This window comes from Nothobranchius furzeri, chromosome 1 (assembly GCF_043380555.1).
Source record: "Nothobranchius furzeri strain GRZ-AD chromosome 1, NfurGRZ-RIMD1, whole genome shotgun sequence".
NCBI lineage: Eukaryota > Metazoa > Chordata > Actinopteri > Cyprinodontiformes > Nothobranchiidae > Nothobranchius > Nothobranchius furzeri.
In genome coordinates, this window is record NC_091741.1 from 65,436,844 (window position 1) to 65,457,120 (window position 20,277).

The following is a 20,277-nucleotide window of genomic DNA, read 5'->3' on the forward strand; positions in this document are numbered from 1 at the left end:
GAATTAATTCAGTGTTTTCTAGAAAACAAAATCACCTTGTTTCATATTATTATGGTCTGGTGATGAGGCCTGGTGGTGACAAACTTTGTTTTTAAATTTATGTTCGTTTACGGTCATGAAGTGGAGGAGGTCTGATCAGATTAGGGACGGAAAGAGAGGAGAGACAGGGACAGACAAAGGGAGGTCGGGACAGACAGCAGCCTGGACAAAGGAGGAGAAAAGATTTAGGGAGTGAAGTCTGGATGGACAGGAGGAGGAGGACAATGCAGGGAGGACGGATCAGCTCTGCCTCTGTCCTATCATTGTCCTCCCTTTGTTCCCCCTCTGTGTCCTCTCTTTCTCCTCCCTCTGTCCTCTCAGAGATCAAAGTTCTGTTCCTTCCTCTAATCAGACTTTAAAAACGGATATCATAGTTTCTGTGTCACATGGTAGCGTTTTCTACCCTGATGTTCCCAGCATGCATCTGTCTTTGACAGTGAACCTGCAGAGTGGGTTGAGTTTTTATGTTCCAGCTGTTTTGTGCAGCTGGATTCTGAGTGGAAGCCCTTTAAGTCCTGCTGCTTTCTGGTGATGCTCTGTGGGATTACATCTGTACCTGGAAGCACCACAGCTGGATCCGTAATCCCAGCAGATAAATCCTCACAGGGATTATGGTGCTGCTGAGGTGCCTCTGAAATAAGACGCCGGTCCGGTCCCGATGGAGGAGAAACTGCAGGGGTCACCTAATGGATAAAAGTAATGGGTCTTAATGACCCATAAAACTGCCCAGAAGGACGACCAATCCCTTAATTACTGCAGGTTCCATCATGACATGAATAATAAATATTTAGCCACAAATCCCTTTAAAAACACACCAAACTGAACTCGTGGTTCTTTAATCCTCCTGGAGCCATCAGCTGATTTCAGATCATCTGTTAGAGCCGAGTCTCAACAAAAAAGCTGATTTTGAGCTCGGCGAAAACTCTTGATTTGGTTCTTATGAAATTTATAATTATATATTTGCACTTCCCATTGATGTCTTCAAATGTAACCAGAAGTTTGTTAGACTGAGTCATAATTATGATGTTTAAAGTCATACTGATTATGGGCAGCAGTAGCTCAGGAGGTGGAGCGGGTTGTCCAGTAATCGGAGGGTTGCAGGGTCGCAGGGTCAATCCCAGCTCCTGCTAGAGACTGCTGCTGTTGTGTCTTTGGGCAAGACACTTAACCTGCCTTGCCTGCTAGTGGGGGTCAGAGGTATTGGTGGCGCCTGTGCGCGGCGGGCTTGCCTCTGTCAGAGCACCCCAGGGCAGCTGTAGCCACATCGTAGCTCATCCCCGCCAGCGTGTGAATGTGTGTGTGAATGGGTGAATGGCTGATTGTGTTGTAAAGCACCCTAGAAGGCGCATTACAAATACAGACCATTTCTGTTTTTATATTTCATAAACATGACTTTCAAACTGAAGCTGCATGATGGCGTATAATTGGTTACACAGCAAGAAGGTTGCAGGTTCAAGTCCCGACTGTGGCCTTTCTGTGCAGAGCTAGCAAGTTCTTCCCGTGCATGCAATGGTTTTAATAATAACATAAATAATAATAATAATAATGAGGATGATGAATTAGAGTGTGACAGACAGAGCGCGTTCTGATCGATGGGGCAGCTTTGTGTCTTTGCTGATTTATTGATCCATGTGTGCTTTAGGTAAGTTCCAGAGTGGGATAGCTGAGGGGGAGGTGGACCCTTCCTTTGGACCGCTGGAGGCCATGCGCCTCTCCGTGGTGACGGACTCACCAGTTTGGGTGATCCTCAGTGAGGTGAGTCCTGCTGACAGCTGAAGAAGGTTTACAGATGGACTGGCTGTACTTTCAGAGAACACCAACAAGGTTTCAGCTCCGGTTTCTGAGGATTTCAGAGGCTCTGCCGAAGGTTTGAGGAAGATTGAGAACATTTCTGACATTCCTTTCATGCATCATGAATAGAATCAAGTTTTAGGGGTCTTGTGGATGTTTAAGGGGGTCCAACAGAGCCAACGTGTTTCTCCTGCTGATTGTCTCCATGAGCTGAAGTTCAGAACTTGTGTTGCAGATCAACAAAACCAAGCTCATTTTCCTCCTGCAGCTTTTTATCACTTTAAAAGTTTACAAAAGCACGTTTAGTTTGGCCAGGGGCTTTTATTTTGTAGGCTGTTATTTGGGCCTTTATTTTGTATTTCCAAGTATTTTCCAGGAGCTTTTTTTTTAAAATCAAATGGCACATTTATTTACTATTATTGAAATTATATTGAATGTAACTAAATAAATCCAGTGTTCAGGTGCACCCATATGTCTCTCTCTCTCCCTCCCTCTCTCTCTCTCTCTCTCTCTCTCTCTCTCTCTCTCTCTCTCTCTCTCTCTCTCTCTCTCTCTCTCTCTCTCTCTCTCTCTCTCTCTCTCTCTCTCTCTCTCTCTCTCTCTCACACACACACACACACACACACACACACACACACACGCACGCTAGTCTAGCATTCGTTGTGAGGACCGTCATTGACTTCCATTCAATTTAGTGACTAGGTTTTGCCTAACCCTAACTCTAACCATAACTAGTCTACTCCTAACCCTAACCTTAACTAAAACTTAACTACACCATACCATTAAAACTAACCAGTAGTGCTCTGTAACATTGTCCCATTGGACCAGCAAAATGTCCTCAGTTTAGGTAAAAACTTGTTTTGGTTCCCACTTTGATGTTTACACCAGTACTTTCTCTCTCTCTCTCTCTCTCTCTCTCTCTCTCTCTCTCTCTCTCTCTCTCTCTCTCTCTCTCTCTCTCTCTCTCTCTCTCTCTCTCACACACACACACACTCTCTCACACTCTCTCTCTCTCTCTCTCTCTCACACACACACACACACACACACACACACACACACACACACACACACACACACACACACACACACACACACACACACACACACGTCTCCTCTTCCTCACCCTGCATCTCTTCTTGCTCCTAGATCTTCATAAAGAAAGCAGAGTGAAGCTCTGCCCTCCCCCCTCCCTCGGTGATTCCTGAGCCCAGCTGAGAGCAGGCTGGTCAGCTGCCTCCAGTCCAGAACCTCTGAGCGGTTCGCCAGCGCCGCCGTGTGGCCGGGCCTCGCCGCTGCAGGGCCGAGCAGCTCAGACTGAAGCCAGTGAGAGAGAAACTTCTGGGCCTGAACTGACGAAGCAGTAATTAGAACCTGTACATACGGAGTGAAAACACTGGAAGCTGCTTCTGAAGATCAACCTGCTTCTCCCTGTCTGCAGAAGGACCTCCTGCCCCCCCTCCCCACCCCCTGTGTCTGGACAGATGAACTCGGTGTCCCGTCCTTCCCTCCAGTGTGTCTTGGTGCTTCAGGTTCATGCTCTCCCTCATAAGTTAACAAGTTGCCTTAACGATTACAGAACAAATATGTGTCACATGTAGCATCCACCGGTACCCAGAATCCTTTGCTGCAGCCTCGATTCCACTGACATTGTTGTAGCTTGAAACTACTGATGAAGACAGCTGGTTCTTCTTCTCTGGGGAATTTAGTGAATCCATTTGAAGGAAACTGAGGCCTTGATGACTCCTGTGAGTCCACAGGACTCCCTGGACTTCAGTCTGAGTCCAAACCCACAGGACCCTCTGATGCTGTTCTGCCCAGTGCTAAAACCCTCATTCTCTTTGAGTCCATTCTGTGTTTTCTACAGAGACAGTTGTCCATCAGACTGCTGTCCACCAGAGACAGTTGTCCATCAGGACCTTGTCTTCCAGTCAGAGATTTGCTTGGCCTCCCGTCTCAGAGGACAGAAAGTTTCTGATAAACTGTTCCTTCTATGATCAGACATAGGTGCCTTCAGATGTGATGCATCAAACTGTTTATATTTAGTCTTGCTGACTGGTTGATAAAAGGAAGTTAACTTTCTAAACCGGGTTACTTAAACCAGCACAGACCCGAGGCGGGTTAGTGAGTAGAAATCCTGAATATGGAAAAAACATAAAATACATTTTCAATTCAACATAGAATTATTTAACTTCTGGTCCACCGCTCACAGCTTTGGGATACTGAGAAATAATTGATCAAATATGTTTTTTTATTCAAATCTCAACAGTTTTTGTGTTAATGATATGAACAAAAAAAATCACACATCAGAGCCGCTTTTACACCAAAGAACGTTGCTTTCATCCTAAAACCGCTTAAATTACCCAACAGTTCATGATGTTTTAATAAACCTTTAAACCACAGACGGCTTGACCTTTTACAGTTATTTACATTGAATTATGTGGTTATTTACAAACATAAATACTGTAAAATCCAGCAGCAGCAGCAGCTAAATATCAGTCCTCCTCCTCCAGCAGGATGTTCATGCCTGATAAACATCTGTAAAGTGAAAGTTGAAGCACCGCCCTGGTTGGTTCCAGTACAGGTTTTACGCTCCACCACTGAACAACTGGGATCCATCACTTAGAAAATGAACATATGCCTCATTATATTTCCAGGTGTTGACAGATGTTGATGCGTGATGTTCTTACCTTGCTGCTCTCAGTTATGTAGTTAGTTGGTTAGTTATGTAAGGATGTGATTGTGTGTACTTGAGTAGGTGGGACTTCCAGCTCCGCGCCTCAAACGCTCAGCCTCCAAAAACACAACAGTGACTGAAAATGGGATCTCATGCTTCACTACTTAAAATTTTCATTCATTTATACAGTTTGTGAAAAAATGAAGTCATTTGAAACTAACAAAGGAGTCAATGCAGCACGTCTTAGTTTTAACCCCACTTCAACACACCTGATTTCAATCAGCAGGTGATTAACAGGCTTCTGCAGAGCCTGGTGAGCTGCTACACAGGTGATTCTACCACTGAATCTAGTGTGTTGGAGCAGAGAAACCACTAAAACATGCATGATACCAGCAGCTGGTGTCCAGCTACAGCATTTATCAGACGATAGGCAGAGGACACCCTGGACAGGTCTCTAGTCCACCATAGGGACACATATAGGCAAATAACCAGTCAGTCACACACTCACACACACCTAGAGATGATCTGGAGTCTCTAATCAACCTGATGGTCATGCTTTTGGTCTGTGGGCAGAAACCGGAGTACCTGGAGAAAACCCTACATACACGCACCCAGAGAACATGCTAACTACACCTAGATAGGTCACATCTGGGATCTACTTTCTACAAGGCGACAGTGCACCACCATGAAGCCCCAGCAGGAAGTGGTTTTCCAAAGTAAAACAATAATTCTACATAAACAGGGATTGTGTGAAATGTTGCTCCACTCCTTTTGTAAACATCTGTTCGGTTTCTTCCCGACAGATGTTTCTGTTCAATTTTACATGGGAACCACGAAGAGCTGTTCATTTAAAATATAGTTTAGAGAAATAAACAGTCATAAATAATAAAAAAAAGGTTCGCTGCTTAGAAATGTTCTTGTTTTATGTAAATATTTCCATAACGGACCAATACACTCTTGGTTTTTCCATTTTTCTGCATATTTTTATGACCCGTCGGTTGTTTCACTCAGAAACCAATAATCCAGTAGAGTGTTTGAGTTCAGTGACAAGAGAAGAAAAGGGTGATAAAATATAATTTCATCTCTCGGTAATCAATGTGATCGTTTGATGAATCCGTTTGGACAAAGGAACGATTTATCTGGACTTTTCCTCTGAGACGTTTCTCAGCATTTCTATTTGATCTCCTCCAGGCTGACTGAGCTGAGCGTCGGGATACACACACAACAGAAACTTGAGCTTTATTTGATTTCCTTTGGAAGATGCACTGGAAAACAGTACTATCACCTTGTGTCTGTCTTTTGTACCCTTTAGATAAACTATTTAAACTTCTATTCAATCTGTGGATTGTAATAAAGACAGAAATTTAAACTTTGTGTTTTGCTGCTTTCTTTAAATAACATTTTTGTTGGTTGGATGGAATTAATCAAAAATCACTAATAAGTCACCTGCTGCAAAAACAGCCCATGTGATTGATCGAGGAAGTTTTAATTCTGGATAAACAGAACAGTTTCAGGAGAAGGTAGTCATTGTTAGACAAGTTCATGAGAACTTCTGGATTTTCATGCTGATAATTCTCCTTTAAATCCTTTTTGTTCTAAGCAGCACTCTTAGTAAAAAGCTACACTTTGTACTAAAATCTGCAGAATGCTTTGATGAAATGTGGCCAGTTTAATAAACTAAAGGTGCGTAATAATTTGTTTTGTAACCTTAAGATCCAAACAGACTAATAAATCAAAGATCAGAGGAGAGTGATGGTCTAACCAGTGGGTCATGTTTTGAAATCAAATGTTAACATTTTTTAAAATTTGTTGTGTTTGTGAGGAATCACATGATTGTACCTCCGAGAAAATTGTCCAGTGATGGTTAAAATATAAAGTTTGGTTAGAAAAAGTAAAAAAAATTAATACTAATTTTTTTCTAAAAGCATTTTCCACCACACATGTGTAACTTAGTGTAATAATGAAATGAACAGAAGGATCACAGTTCCACTGCTGATAGCATTTGATCTAGGCCACTTGGGACCTTTTGGGGAGCAGAAGCAGATTTAATCTGTTCAGCTAAAAGTTTAAACCGAGCGTTCCACCCCATCAGAGGGACTGAAAGGAATTAAACAGCTTTTTGTTTTTGATGGTGATCAGTCGGTCACGAGAAGAACACATGATCTGCTCTGAATGAACATCCAGACATAAAACAGAAAATAACATTCATCATTAAAAAAATGATTTTTCTGTTTAAAAGAAATTGATCTGAGATTTAAGTTTTTATTTTAGCATTTATATAATTTCAATTCTAAACTTTGCAGTGGAAATACGGCGTGTGAGGGCTCCAGTTACACACTATGAATTTACATATAATTTTATTTATATTTTATCTGATTAAATATAAGAAAAAATGTGATATAAATACTGGACAACAAAGTCTTCATAATGTCTATAAATTTAATGAAGTCTATAAATAAACTATTCAGTATAAATAAAACTTGGTTTGAAACAATAAAGTTAAAAAAACTGAAAATATGAAATCTGAAAATATCTGGTTTCAATCTCAGACGACTTCATGTGCTAAATCTCACTACAGCCAATCAGCGTGCAGATTCTGGGACAGCTCGGCCAATCATCGCTGTCCACGAGGTGCATCTCCAAGTGGGCGGGCCCACATGGTCTTACCGAAACCAATCAAAAACTGACAGTTGACAGGAAACGCAATAAGGACACAGCGTCTGACCAATCGCTGTTAAAAAAAGGCAGTCTTTAACTTTCAACGACCCACGTGACCCTCCTCAGTGGTTCCCAGGCGGTCACATCGAAGAGCTCCAGGTGAGAATAATTGCGATTTATATCACTTTTTGCATGAAAAGGCGATAAATATAAATGTTTTAAGGAGACTCGGAATGTTTCTCATGTATTCATGTTTGAGGTTTACGTGACGGAGGCATTTAGTCCGTGAAAATGAGAGCATGAAGCGTCTCAGGCTGCTGTCAGAACCCCACCGAGCGGAGCGGCTAACTGAGGCTAATTAACCGCAGGTGATCTCAGCCAGCATGCTAACCTGCTTCAGGACTTTTATATATCCTCAAAATACAACCGACTCACGACTTCTACCACCTTTTACCTGGTGATAATTCATAAATTTAAAGGTTTTCAATCAGAAGTAACTGGATGCTACAATTGGTTAGCAGCACCGTCACGCGGCTAAGCTAAGGGTTAAGGTCGACTGTGGGTTAGGTTTAGTGGTTTTCTGCTTGGAAAAGCTCTTTCTCTGTATAAGAAGTAAAATCTGAAGTGTAAATAAGTATACAGATGATAGTCTAGATCATGTGTTTAAATGGAGGCTTCAGGAATACAAATTAGCATCAAGACGGGAGAACTAATAATTTCAGGCTTTATTTAATTTAATCTGAGCCTTTACAGATGCAAGAGAAAATACACTGAAAAATGAAGAACATCAACAACATAAGTAATAATAATAATAATAATAATAATAATAACAATTATATAATACAAATCATGTTTTGTGAAACTCCTTTTAAGGCACTAAATGTTGTATTTAACCCGAGTTTCTCTATTTCCTTGTTAATGTTTAAGGTGGCCATTCATATTTTTTTTGAACGCCAACAATTCAAGGTTTGGCTTTAAAATGTCTTATGAACACATTCATTTGCAGCATTTCCTTATTTTAAGACTGATTTTCCATACGATACGGCACAGGCTTGTCTTTAATCATTTGTGTGGTTTAAAATGAGTTCAGGGGATTTTTGAGTCTTCTGCCCTGCAATCACAGTGGCAAATTAAAATGGGCATAAATTTTGCTTTCAGGTATGGTAAGTAGCTGTTATTAATTTGCAATCATAAAACAGCCAAAGCTTTGAATTGTAGTGACTCAGTGTTTATAACTGCAATTAAATGACCCTATGTGACATATTTATGCAACAACTTTAATGCTAATAAATCGAAACCTCATGTTAATCATAGTTTTATATATATCAACTGGATAAATGAAATCTATTACTGACTTTGGCTTAAAGTCTCATTCTCTGGGTTATTTGTTGTAATAATGAGATTTGTTGATAGTGGAGTGAGTAGTAATCCAATGTTGATGAATAACACAAAACGCTAAGTGTTCTTGTCACATTATGTGTTTCATAGTGCGAGGCATCATCAGACTTTGGCGTCTAACCAAGATGGCGCTGCGGATGGATGCCCTAGTACTTTGGTGTGCTTTTGCTTTTTTGTGTAAATTGCGTGTCTGGACAGTCTTCTGGTTCTCTTACTCCAGAGAAGAACTCATAAGTTACAACGCTACGTGCCATTTTATATTATTTCATCATGAGTATATTCTTATTTCCTATTAGGGCTGGGCAATAAATCGTAAATTTATCATTATTGATTTTCTGACTCATCGAGAATTTTTCCCATGTCAATAAATTTGATAATAAAAAAAATGAAAAGATGTGTGTAGGTTGGCAACATTCATGTCCCTTTAAGAAGCTGTACCACCTGGAGTCATGTAAAAATGTAACTCAACGTAATACATGTGTCAGCCCCATTTAGTGGACAACTTTTGTTTCTGCGCATACCTGTAGTTATCGTCCATTTATCATTTTCGAGGTGAAATACTCAGTATATCGTGATCTTCATTTTAGGTCATATCGCCCAGCCCTACAACCTAAATTTGCTCATCTCTGCCTAGCTGTTGTTTTCAGAGACCATCTTCCATGTAGCTCTACAACCTCTGGTCACTTTGCTTCCTTTGAACTGCAGCTGATTAAAAACGGGCGTAACTGTGCTGTGGACTATCGGCCACCTGGTCCAAACGTTCTTTCCTTCAGGAGTTTAGTGACTTTCTATCCTCCACTGTGAAGCTGTCCAGACTGGTGATTGTTGGTGACTTTAACATCCACGCTGATGATCCCTCTGATCACTTTGCCATGAACTTCTCCAGCCTCATGGACTCCTCCAGCTTTACCCAGCATGTTTCTGGCCCTACACACACCAGGGAGCACACTCTAGACCTTGTTTTTACCCTGAGTCTAAAGCCCCATTCCCACCTGTACCGGGTCGGCCCGGGCCGGGTAGCCCCAGTCGGCCCCAGCCTGGCCCGGTTGATTCCACACATCCTTGCCTTAAGCCCATGTGGGCTGATTCTACCCACCAATCAGAGGCTTGCTCTAATGGAAGGTGTGAATGGGCTGATTCTACCCACCAATCAGAGGCTTGCTCTAATGGAAGGTGTGAATGGGCTGATTCTACCCACCAATCAGAGGCTTGCTCTAATGGAAGGTGTGAATTTGCTGTCAGCAGTGGGCGTGTTGGCCCTGGTCGGCCTGAAGCAGTACCCCTCAGGAAGAGGGCCGAGAATGAGCCTTGGTTGGCCCGGGAAAATTCCAGGCCACCCAGATATGTAAACAACCTATGCTACCCGGCCCGGGCCGACCCGGTACAGGTGGGAATGGGGCTTAAATTCGTCCTGAGGACATTTATATTTCTGATCACCATTGCATTTTCTTTAACTTGTCAGTTTCTGCGTCCCCACCTCATGCTCGCCTTATGGTTAGTTCTCGTTTTCTTAATGAGAGCACAGCTAGCAATTTTTCTGCTGCTTTTGATCCACCCTGTTTTTCTGATAACGACCCAGATTCCTTAACTTCTCAGTTTGACGAGCACTGCCTCTCCATTCTGGACAACATCTGTCCTGTCAGAACCAGATCAGTTCCTGCAGTGAACCCTACTTCCTGGTTTAATGACAGCCTTCACAGCCTGAAGCGCCAGTGCAAAAAAATTGAGCGCTTGTGGAAGAAAACCCATCTCCACGTCCATCTGCTGCACCTAAAGGATCTTATGACATCCTTTAACTATGCAGTCAGAGACACTAGGGTTTCTTATTTTTTAGGGCTGGGGGTAAACAATTATTTTTAAAACTATTATTCTGACGATTATTTTATCGAATAGTCGACTATTCTAATGACTTTTTTAGACGATTAATCTAGTGATTATTTTTTATTGCACAATTAATAAAAACAAGAAAATCTAAAATAAATTCCTCCAAAAAATTGATAAATTGTTACTGTAAGAGAATAAACACTACAGACCTTCCATTTTGTATAACACTGCTTTTATTGTGTTGCAGTTGGTTATGTTCTGGTGACATGTAGAACTTGGGAGTGCAGGCTGCTGCCTGAGAGGTGGTTGGAGACGGAGTGTCTCCATGCTGCTTTGTTTTGGTCACTTACCGTAAATCCTCTAATACAGGCCCGGGCCTGTATTTGACTCAAGCTCATCACGCTCCAGGCCTTTATTGGAAGGAGGGCCAGAATTAGAGGCAGGCCTCAATTTCTATTTGAGCAAAATGAACTAATGGTTCGCTGGAGTTTTTGACAGTTAAAATTGCGCCCACATTTTCAAAGTTAAACACGTTTCTTTTAACAACGGTAGTTTCTGCTTCAGCCCTCTCCCCCCTCCCCCTGCGCAGCGGCCGCAAACTCACTGATGCACCTGCAGCCTAGAGTTCCTGCTACTCTAAACATTAAAATAATTATTTCATTTTCTGTTCCTCACTTCTGATTACCTTCAATGGTGTCTGTTTGTTGCAACCACCAGGTACAAAAACAAACTTGTTTTTATTTGACTATTTTTCTGTCCTGCCTGTTTATCTTCCTGCATCTCCTCTCAATCCTAAAGAGAAACTGCTATCTGGGTTCATATATATTCACCTTATGAGTTACCTTTGAACTGCAGTTCTCAAAGATCTACCGACCGCAAAAACAGCAGAGTGCTCGCTGCTTGCCGGCCACATCAGTTAGGTGCGTCACCGGAGGACAAAGCAGGTGATGCCCCCGATCCACAGCAGCGAAACGCATCAGGCACAAATAAAAGACAGAAAACATAAAAGGAAATGATCCAACATGAACGATCGCGTGTTAAATTAGTTTTTGAGATGGCGACACTGGATTTGATAACGTTACTGTGGCCGTGCTCAGGACGCCGATGTCTGGAGCGCGTCAACGGTTAAGGTTAGGATGGGGGTGAGGGGAATGTTAAATTGCAAGAGGGTAAACGTCACAATTTGGTTAAATGTCCGTTTTACGGCGGGTGTCAGTACCGACGCTCTGGCACAGCGCGCTGCCTCCCGACGTGCAGGAACCTGTCACCTGTTGACAGCAGGCAGCTGTCTTTTCCGTGGACTGCATCTTGCCGGTCATTATCTCGTGACAGCGACTAGTCGATGACAGGCATAAAAAGTCACTATAGAGAAGTCGACTAGTTCATACAACCCCTATTGCTCCCCAGTGTTCTGTAGCGCACGTTCTCTTTGAACTTGATATGAAATTTTCGCCTCCTCTTCGTCTCCGCACGGTTAAAGTTACCCTCGCAGTCTATCACTGGCAAATCAAAAGTGAGACGGATGACACAACCGCCCCCCGTACTTGCTTGTTACCACATTTCACCCGGCCACGATAAGAAACCGGCCATTATTCACCTCTGCCAACTCCCGACACCGGCCAAAATATGATACCCGGCAGTTAATTAAATACAGGCTAATATTAGAAGATTTACGGTATGTGCGTGAGGCGAGTGGTGTTACAACCCTTCCTGGGGAGTTTGGCTCGTGTGCAAAAAGGAAGGGTATTTGGCGGAGATGTTGGTGAAGGGGAAGAAGAGGGCGAACTAGAGGATAAACAGATTCCTCCTCTATTTACAAACTCCTGGGGATGCAACAAGTGGGCGTAGTGCGTCGACTATCAGATCTGACGTCGACGAATTTTTAGAATCGAGCCGTCGATGCCACCGACGCTTCGCTACAACTCTATTTTTCCAACCTGGTGTCCCAGAGCAAAGGGAACCCCAAGGTGCTGTTTAACACCATCAGCAGTATCGTCTCTCCTGCCTCTCCTACAGCCTCCATCCACTCTGTTACAGACTGTGAGAACTTTGTCTTTCTTTGTCCACAAAGTCAATAAAGTTAGATCTAGCATCTCTCCTTCAGCCTTATCGCTGCCTCTCCCAACTCCAACCAGGCCCATCATCCTAGATAGCTTAGCTCCGGTTTCTTTGCCCGAGTTAACCAAACTAGTTAACTCTATGAAGCCCTCTGCTTGTCCCCTCCACATCTTACCCTCATCTTTGTTTAAAAGTGCTTTTTAGTCCATCGGTCCCAGCTTGCTCTCTATAATTAATGCTTCTCTGATTTCTGGTCAGGTCCCTGCTTACTTTAAGAATGCTGTAATCCACCCACTTCTTAAAAAACCGAGTATTGACCCCTCTCTCCATAGCAGCTTCAGATCCATCTCTAAACTTCTGTTCGTCTCCCAAGATCTTGAAAAAGGTTGTGGCTAAACAACTCGCAGCTGCTCTTGATGAGCATAACATCTGTTTGCTTCCAGTCAGGTTTTCGTAGAGCTCATTCTACTGAAACAGCTCTTCTTAGGGTCTCTAATGACCTTCTGACTCCCAGTGATGCAGGGGACTGTTCTGTTCTGGTCCTGCTGGACCTGACTGCAGCCTTTGATGCTGTTGACCATCATCTGCTACTGGAGAGGCTGAGAGACTGTGTAGGCCTATCAGGATCTGCTCTGGAGTGGTTCTCCTCTTTCTGAGTGTTCCTTTTCTGTGGCCGTCTCCAGGTTTAGGTCCTCCACCACCTCCCTTACCCATGGTGTCCCACAAGGTTCTGGGCTGGGGCCTCTGCTCTTCCTCCTATCTGCTTCCTCTTCAGCACACCCTGAGCTCCTTCAAAGGAATCTCCTACCATCTTTATGCAGATGACATCCAACTGTACATCTCCTTTAAGCCCCATGAGATGTCTAAGCTGCAGCTGTTACACACCTGCTTAGACTCTATCAAAACCTCGATCCGTGTTGCCAACTGTTTTTGACTGAAAGTAGCTGAAGTTCCCCCCCAAAAGTCGCTAGATGTCGCCAGATGACGTCACGTGCTAATTTGCATACAACGCAATGACGTCATCTGGTTTGCGTGATGACATCACCAGTCTTGTAGAGTAAATCAAATAAATCCTGCGTGATTTTATTTAAAAAATTATTTATTTTTTAATATTTAATTAAAATAAAAAAAACCAGAATACAAAACAGCAGCCTTAAAAACATCAAGGAAAGATGGCACAAAAAATGGAAGGAATATTTATATTTTGTCTGAAGAGAATGGAACTCAAACACAAAAATATTAAACTGATAGGAATGTATGTATGATTGAATTAAAATGAATTTTCTCGTGTCGTTTTCAAGTGCCTTGAGATATATTCTTCTGTTGTGATTCAGTGCTATATATTGACATGCTATATATTGACCTAACAGATAATGTATATTTTATTTTTGTTTGGTTTTGTTCTTTTTAGTAGTTTTGTGTAAAAAGAAGCAGGCCGTATTTAATATTCAGAAACGTTGCATGCAAACTGCCAATGACCTGAGGTGTTTGTCTTACAGTATTATTCTGTATTTTTTTTATAAAAGTTTTAAATATGCTACGTTATTGAACTCATCATAGAGTTCCAATGTTCCTTGAATGCACCACAAGTGGTGCGAGAAGCCATGTGTGAGTGCGACGCTGCTTGCCAGTGCCAGCCGAGCTCAGCGGAACGAGCGGTCGCCCTTTATGTAGCTCCGGTGGCTATCTCAATGGACTTGTGAAAACCCACAAAGGGTGTGATTGGTCAATGGGGGTAGCCTGATCATGCTGCACGTACATGCGCAGATCATTTTCTTTCTGATCCTCTGGAAGGAAGGATGGTCCTGTCGCTTCAGATGCACCTCTAATCTGCAGGTAAAGTCAGCTACAAAGTTGTAGTCAAAGTAGCTGAGGGGGGTCAGAAATGTCGCCAGATTTTCGCGAGTTTTGCGCTGAGCTTCATGGTAGTATACAGGCGGTTACGAGAGGTGATTAACACCACGTGATAAGCTACCGATAAGCAATCGTGAGCTCGCACAGACTTCTGGAGTGTTTGATATTTTGCACGTTCCTCGTGAGGGTTGAAGCGGCGCAGCGAGCGGCTGTGACCCAAAAAGTACCAGAACCTCTCACGGCGTAATCATGCATCAACACTGCTCACCCTCTATTTCCCTAATAACACACGTTGTTCGTTTTTTAATTCTAAACTTTTTTTTTTTACACACAGTGACAAGGATTGTCAAGAAAGCGTGTTTGTCGTGTTCATGTCAAATTTAACTGATCACAAAAGACTGATTTACTTTATTTCGTTTTCCTCATCCAACCCCCATAAATCCCTGTGTGTCCACCTGCAGCACTCCTGATGGACAACAGGAAAAACAACACAAAAAAAGTCTGACGTGTTGTGTAAAAACTGCTATTTTTAGCATATTTTTAGGGCCGACGTGTAGCTACCAGACGTACAGTGTGAGCAGTCGGATCGCATCTGAGAACTGGGTCGTACAGTGTGAGCACATGACTCGTGAGATCTGCCCTGCGAGGAAGTCGTACAGTTTGAGCTGAAGCTGAGTGCTACGAGTGAAAATGTTGCACAGTGTCTGCCCAGCTTAAGCAGGGAGGCCCAGACTTCCCTCCCCCCAGCCACTTGGGCCAGCTCCTCCGGAGTAATCCTCAGGCGTTTCCCTGGCCAGCTGAGAGACATAGTCCCTCCAGCATGTCCTAGGTTTTCCTTTAGGTCTTCTTCCGGTTGGATGTGTCCGGAAAACCTCATCAGGGAGGCGTCCAGGAGGCATCCTATCTAGATGTCCAAGCCATCTCAACTGGCTCCTCTCGATGTGGAGGAGCAGCAGGTTTACTCCAAGCCCCTAATGATAATCTAGACATAAAACTTAAAGCCTTTTATTTATTTATTTTTAAATGGCCAAAATAATTAGGTTGATTATTAGGGCTGCACAATATATAGAAAAATTATCGTCCTGCGATAACAGGACGTGCGATCGGCCAATCGCAAAACACGGCAAAAACGGCGATTAATGTTTGTTCAAACATTTCCATCCGTGTCATACATCAGCTTTTTGTAAACCAGCTCTGTTTTTTACGTGGAAGTATTATTTTACCAATCAAATGTAGTCCTTCTGATATGCGGCCAATCAGATTGTTCCGTTCACGTAATACGCCCGCCCCCTACATAGACCTTTTGGAAAGCAACACCCGAACAGTTTGCGGCGCCGTTCCTTGTTCATCATGCTGGCTCAGAGCAACGAACGCACTTTGTGCTGAGGTTTCTGGATTCAGCGCTGCTTTCAAACATGAACGTGACTCTGCTCTGTGTCGTTAATCATTTTTACCGGGGCTGAACTCCGACATGTGTTTCACCAGTTCCAGCACAAGGAGAGAGAGAGAGAGAGAGAGAGAGAGAGAGAGAGAGAGAGAGAGAGAGAGAGAGAGAGAGAAGAGAGAGAGAGAGAGAGAGAGAGAGAGAGAGAGAGAGAGAGAGAGAGAGAGAGAGAGAGAGAGAGAGAGAGAGAGAGAGAGAGAGAGAGAGAGAGAGAGAGAGAGAGAGAGAGAGAGAGAGAGAGAGAGAGAGAGAGAGAGAGAGAGAGAGAGAGAGAGAGAGAGAGAGAGAGAGAGAGAGAGAGAGAGAGAGAGAGAGAGAGAGAGAGAGAGAGAGAGAGAGAGAGAGAGAGAGAGAGAGAGAGAGAGAGAGAGACTTTTGACTTTTAAATGATTTATTTTTCTTTACAGATCAACAATCAGTGTTAATGACTGAAACTTGTTTTCCACTAATAAAACCAGTAAAACTGATAAACCAGTTAGAAGTTATTCTTTAGGGAGCCCTGTCCATCCAGCAGACAGAGCACCTGCCCGATCTCCCCACACCGCTCTAAACGAGTCCAGGTTCCCAGTAAGTTCGTAAAAAGCGTGTTCAATCTTTAAGCGAGCTTCCACCAGGCCCTTCAGACTCTTCTCAGCATCAGTCCAGCTCTGTCCCAGCATCTGGTTTTTCCTGGTTTTCCAGATGGCTAGTTTCGGCACATGCAAATAAAAAGTTAATTAACAGTATTGTCCGTTTTTTTCTGACACTGTACTTGGGCCCGAAAACGAATAAGTGCAGGGTAAAAGTCTCCCCCAGAGCAATAACCCACCGTTCTAAAACCTTAAACATCCCTGATAACCTAGAACATGCTACCACTAGGTGCTCTAGGGTCTCGGTTTGGTTACAGAAAGGACATCCCTCCCCGGTGCTTGGATCAAAGCGGGCTCTGTGTCTGTTCGTAGCTAAAGCTCCATGTATGATCCTCCACTGGAGGTCTGCCATCCTTTTTTCCACTGGAGACTTATACAAACTCCTCCAGCTCCCCCCAGGGGCATTGTCCGCAGCAAACACCTGAGTCCACCTCGACTCCTTGACTCCTAACAAGGAGCGCCTATTGATAACCTTCACACAAGTTTGATAGAGCTGTTTTCTTCCCACAAGACTGGAAAGAGCCCAACACTGGAGTGTTCGGGTTCAGCAGTAATCCACTCTCCTCCTGCCATCCCTCACCAGCGGCTTTAACCTCCAGAGAACGGAAAAACATACTCACTGTCATCATCCCATTGGTCAGATAGAGTACAAGTCTCAATGAAGGCTCTCTGCGACACAGACAAGGACCTCCGTACCTCCTCCACCACTGCTCTCCATCACTCTGGTGGACCTCACATCCAACCCCGCTCACCAAGGGTTCCAGCCGGGATCTTCAGTAAGTGACCAAACTTTACAATCCCAGCACTGGTGAACTTCACTTTCAACGCAGATGAATTTAAAATGCCAGCTTGAGAGAAGAAGTCATTTTCAAACAAGGGTTCTTGTAGCAACCATGTCCCTGGTCCCGTGTCAGACGTTCTGGATACTGTCAGCAGCTTAAACGAGTCCAGCACTGACGCGTAGAACGGACTAATCCTTGTCAGATCCAACACCTTCCGATTCAATAGGAACAGGTGTTTGTTTAGCCCAAGCCCACCAACCTTCTGCAGCAGGAGATGAGCCAGGGGCAGCCAGCAGAGTCCGTCACCATAAAAAGCTTCTTGAGCTGTCTGTAACCTGAAGGCTGCAGTTCTAGACACCACGTCTATTAGTCCTTGTCCTCCCTCCGACACGGGTAGGTAAAGAGCCGAGGCCCTGATCCAGTGGTGACCGGACCAGAAGAATTTCACCAACACTTCTGAACACTTTCCAGCAGACCCGGTGGTGGAAACCAGTACAATTAGTCTGTGCCACAGAAACGAGGCAACCAGGTTGTTTGCTATCAGAACCCTGCCCCTGTAGACAGCTGAGGGAGAGCCATTTCCATTTAGACAACCTCGCCTCCACCTTCTCCAGCACCTTCTCCCAGTTCTGTTTCTTGAAAACTTCAGTACCCAAGTACAGGCCCAGTGTTTTAATACCTCCCGTTCCCCACCTCAGCCCTTCTGGTAGGGGCGGGACATTATTAAGGTCCCACCCCCCCACTACACATGCCTCACTCTTGTCCCAGTTAACCTTAGCTGAGGATGCATTCTCATATAAAAGTAAACTAGATCTGAGTTCTTGTACATCATGCTGATCATGGATAAAAACATTCACATCATCTGCATACGCAGACACAACTAAGGAGGACTAGAGACAGGTAAAGGTAGGTGTAAACCTTTCAGCCTGTTTCCTCAGCCGACACAGCAGCGGTTCAATAGCTAAAATATACAGTTGTCCTGAGATGGGACAACCCTGTCTGATTCTCTTAGAACAGGTATGGGTTGAGTCAGGCCCCCCGCTACCTCACCATACAGCTGACATTCCTATACAAACATCTTAATCCCTTCCAGAAAGGACCCCCCAAAACCAAAAGCCTGTAGTGTAGAGAATAGGAACTCATGATCAACCTATCAAACGCCTTTTCCCTGATCAATAGAAATGATACCTGCATTTACATCATAAAGGTTACAGACGTCATACACGTCTCTCATTAAAAATAAATTTGGTCCATTAGTGACTTTCCTGGTTTACAGAAGGACTGATCGTCTGGGATTAGACCTCCGATGAATCCCCGAAGTCTATTAGATAGGAACTTAGAAAAATCTTATAGTCTGAACACAACAAGGAAACTGGTCTCCAGTTTTTTAGTTGGGTTAAGTCCCCTTTCTTTGGCAGCAGGGACAGAACGCCCCGCCTACATGATGCAGGAAGTGATCCTGTCTGAAGCGAGTCTCTAAAAACATCCATCAGGTCCTGCCCCATACTGCTCCAGAAGAATTTGTAGAAGTCAGCAGGTAAACCGTCTATCCCCGGAGATTTACCTGCAGCCATCTGAGAGACTGCCGTTGTTAGCTCCTCCATGGTTATGTCTGCATTTAAAATTCCCTGGTCAGCTGGGACAAGGATGGAAGCCCCCACAACAGCTCTCTGGCACAGTTCACATCACATGGGGCGGCTTTAAACAGGCTAGTGTAGAATCCTACTGCATGTTTCCTCATCTCCACTGGGTCTGTGGATAAATGTCCATCAGAGAGAGAGAGAGAGAGAGAGAGAGAGAGAGAGAGAGAGAGAGAGAGAGAGAGAGAGAGAGAGAGAGAGAGAGAGAGAGAGAGAGAGAGAGAGAGAGAGAGAGAGAGAGAGAGAGAGAGAGAGAGAGAGAGAGAGAGAGAGAGAGAGAGAGAGAGAGAGAGAGAGAGAGAGAGAGAGAGAGAGAGAGAGAGAGAGAGAGAGAGAGAGAGAGAGAGAGAGAGAGAGAGAGAGAGAGAGAGAGAGAGAGAGAGAGAGAGAGAGAGAGAGAGAGAGAGAGAGAGAGAGAGAGAGAGAGAGAGAGAGAGAGAGAGAGAGAGAGAGAGAGAGAGAGAGAGAGAGAGAGAGAGAGAGATGCGGAAGGCGCTTTATAAATAAAGCTTTGATTGATTGATGTGCCGGTGAACCAACCCACCTTCGTGTCGCTAGTGTTAGCCACAGGCTCCAGTTAGCTTCCAGCTAAAAGGCTACAGCACTCTCCTCCCAGTCCCACCCTGCTAAAGAGGGCCTGGAAAAGTTCCCCCACACATCAAGTGATTTTCATTTATGAGCTTTTACAACCTTGTTAATCAGGATAGTTGATTTGCTGCTGCACATAAACTGTCAGTCAGAAGCTCTGCTAGCCGGTTATCTTAAGAGGAGCTAGTTCAATTTGTTAGCTTGTTATCAGAATCATAGTTGCAGTTTCATCATCATGAGCTGCTTTTTAAGATCTAGGTAAACTTGTTCAATTTGGGCTTAAAACCAAACGTTCACAAATTTTCCATGTAGTTTTTTGCCAGTTCCTCTTCTGAAAGGCAGACAATTGTTTTTTCTTTCCCTCAGAAAATCTTAATATTCTCCTAGTTTGGCCCAGCACAGTTCACTCCCAATTACAGCAACAGCCTTATATCATAGCCACATAAGTGGAGAAAATGTTCAGTAGCAATGAGAGAATTTGCTGTTGCATTTAAGTGATGTTAACTATTATTTAAAATTTAAACTTATTTTCAGATTATTTTTTTTATTTATTCAAAAAACCCTGGTAAGGGATGTTTTTCTGTATTTGGAGCATCAGAAAAAGTTTTATGGTGGAGGTGATGTTTTAGTCACTGAGAAACTGCATGCATGCAGTTTGTTTGTTTTGCTGCTAATACAGTAGCAGGTGCAGCTGCGTATTTTGCAATAAAAATGTTATGTTGTAATGGAATTCATGCATTAGTTTTTTGTTTGCTTTGAACCCAGAGCAGACGTCACACACCCAGATGACATCATCACTGCATACTTTAGTATTTGTTCATTTATCACGAGTAATAGCGATATCGCAATATTAAGCACTGTTATCGAATATCGCAGGTTTTCCTAATATCCTGCAGCA

The 20,277-nt window shown here is 43.5% G+C and overlaps 2 protein-coding genes across 2 annotated transcripts in view; both read left to right on the forward strand.

Moving 5' to 3' along the window:
* The window catches only part of LOC107380872 (alpha-1,3-mannosyl-glycoprotein 4-beta-N-acetylglucosaminyltransferase B), a 53,857-nt gene extending 47,984 nt beyond the window's left edge, over positions 1 to 5,873 (forward strand). Inside the window, exons 14-15 of the mRNA XM_070554725.1 lie at positions 1,682 to 1,794; positions 2,977 to 5,873. Of these exons, the coding sequence (XP_070410826.1) occupies positions 1,682 to 1,794; positions 2,977 to 3,000 (137 nt within the window). The 3' untranslated portion in view covers positions 3,001 to 5,873. The remainder of the gene's footprint in view (positions 1 to 1,681; positions 1,795 to 2,976) is intronic.
* Positions 5,874 to 7,207: 1,334 nt separating this feature from the next.
* The window catches only part of canx (calnexin), a 31,597-nt gene continuing 18,527 nt past the window's right edge, over positions 7,208 to 20,277 (forward strand). The window contains exon 1 of the mRNA XM_015952248.3: positions 7,208 to 7,321. The gene's annotated coding sequence lies outside the window, so the exon portion shown is untranslated. The remainder of the gene's footprint in view (positions 7,322 to 20,277) is intronic.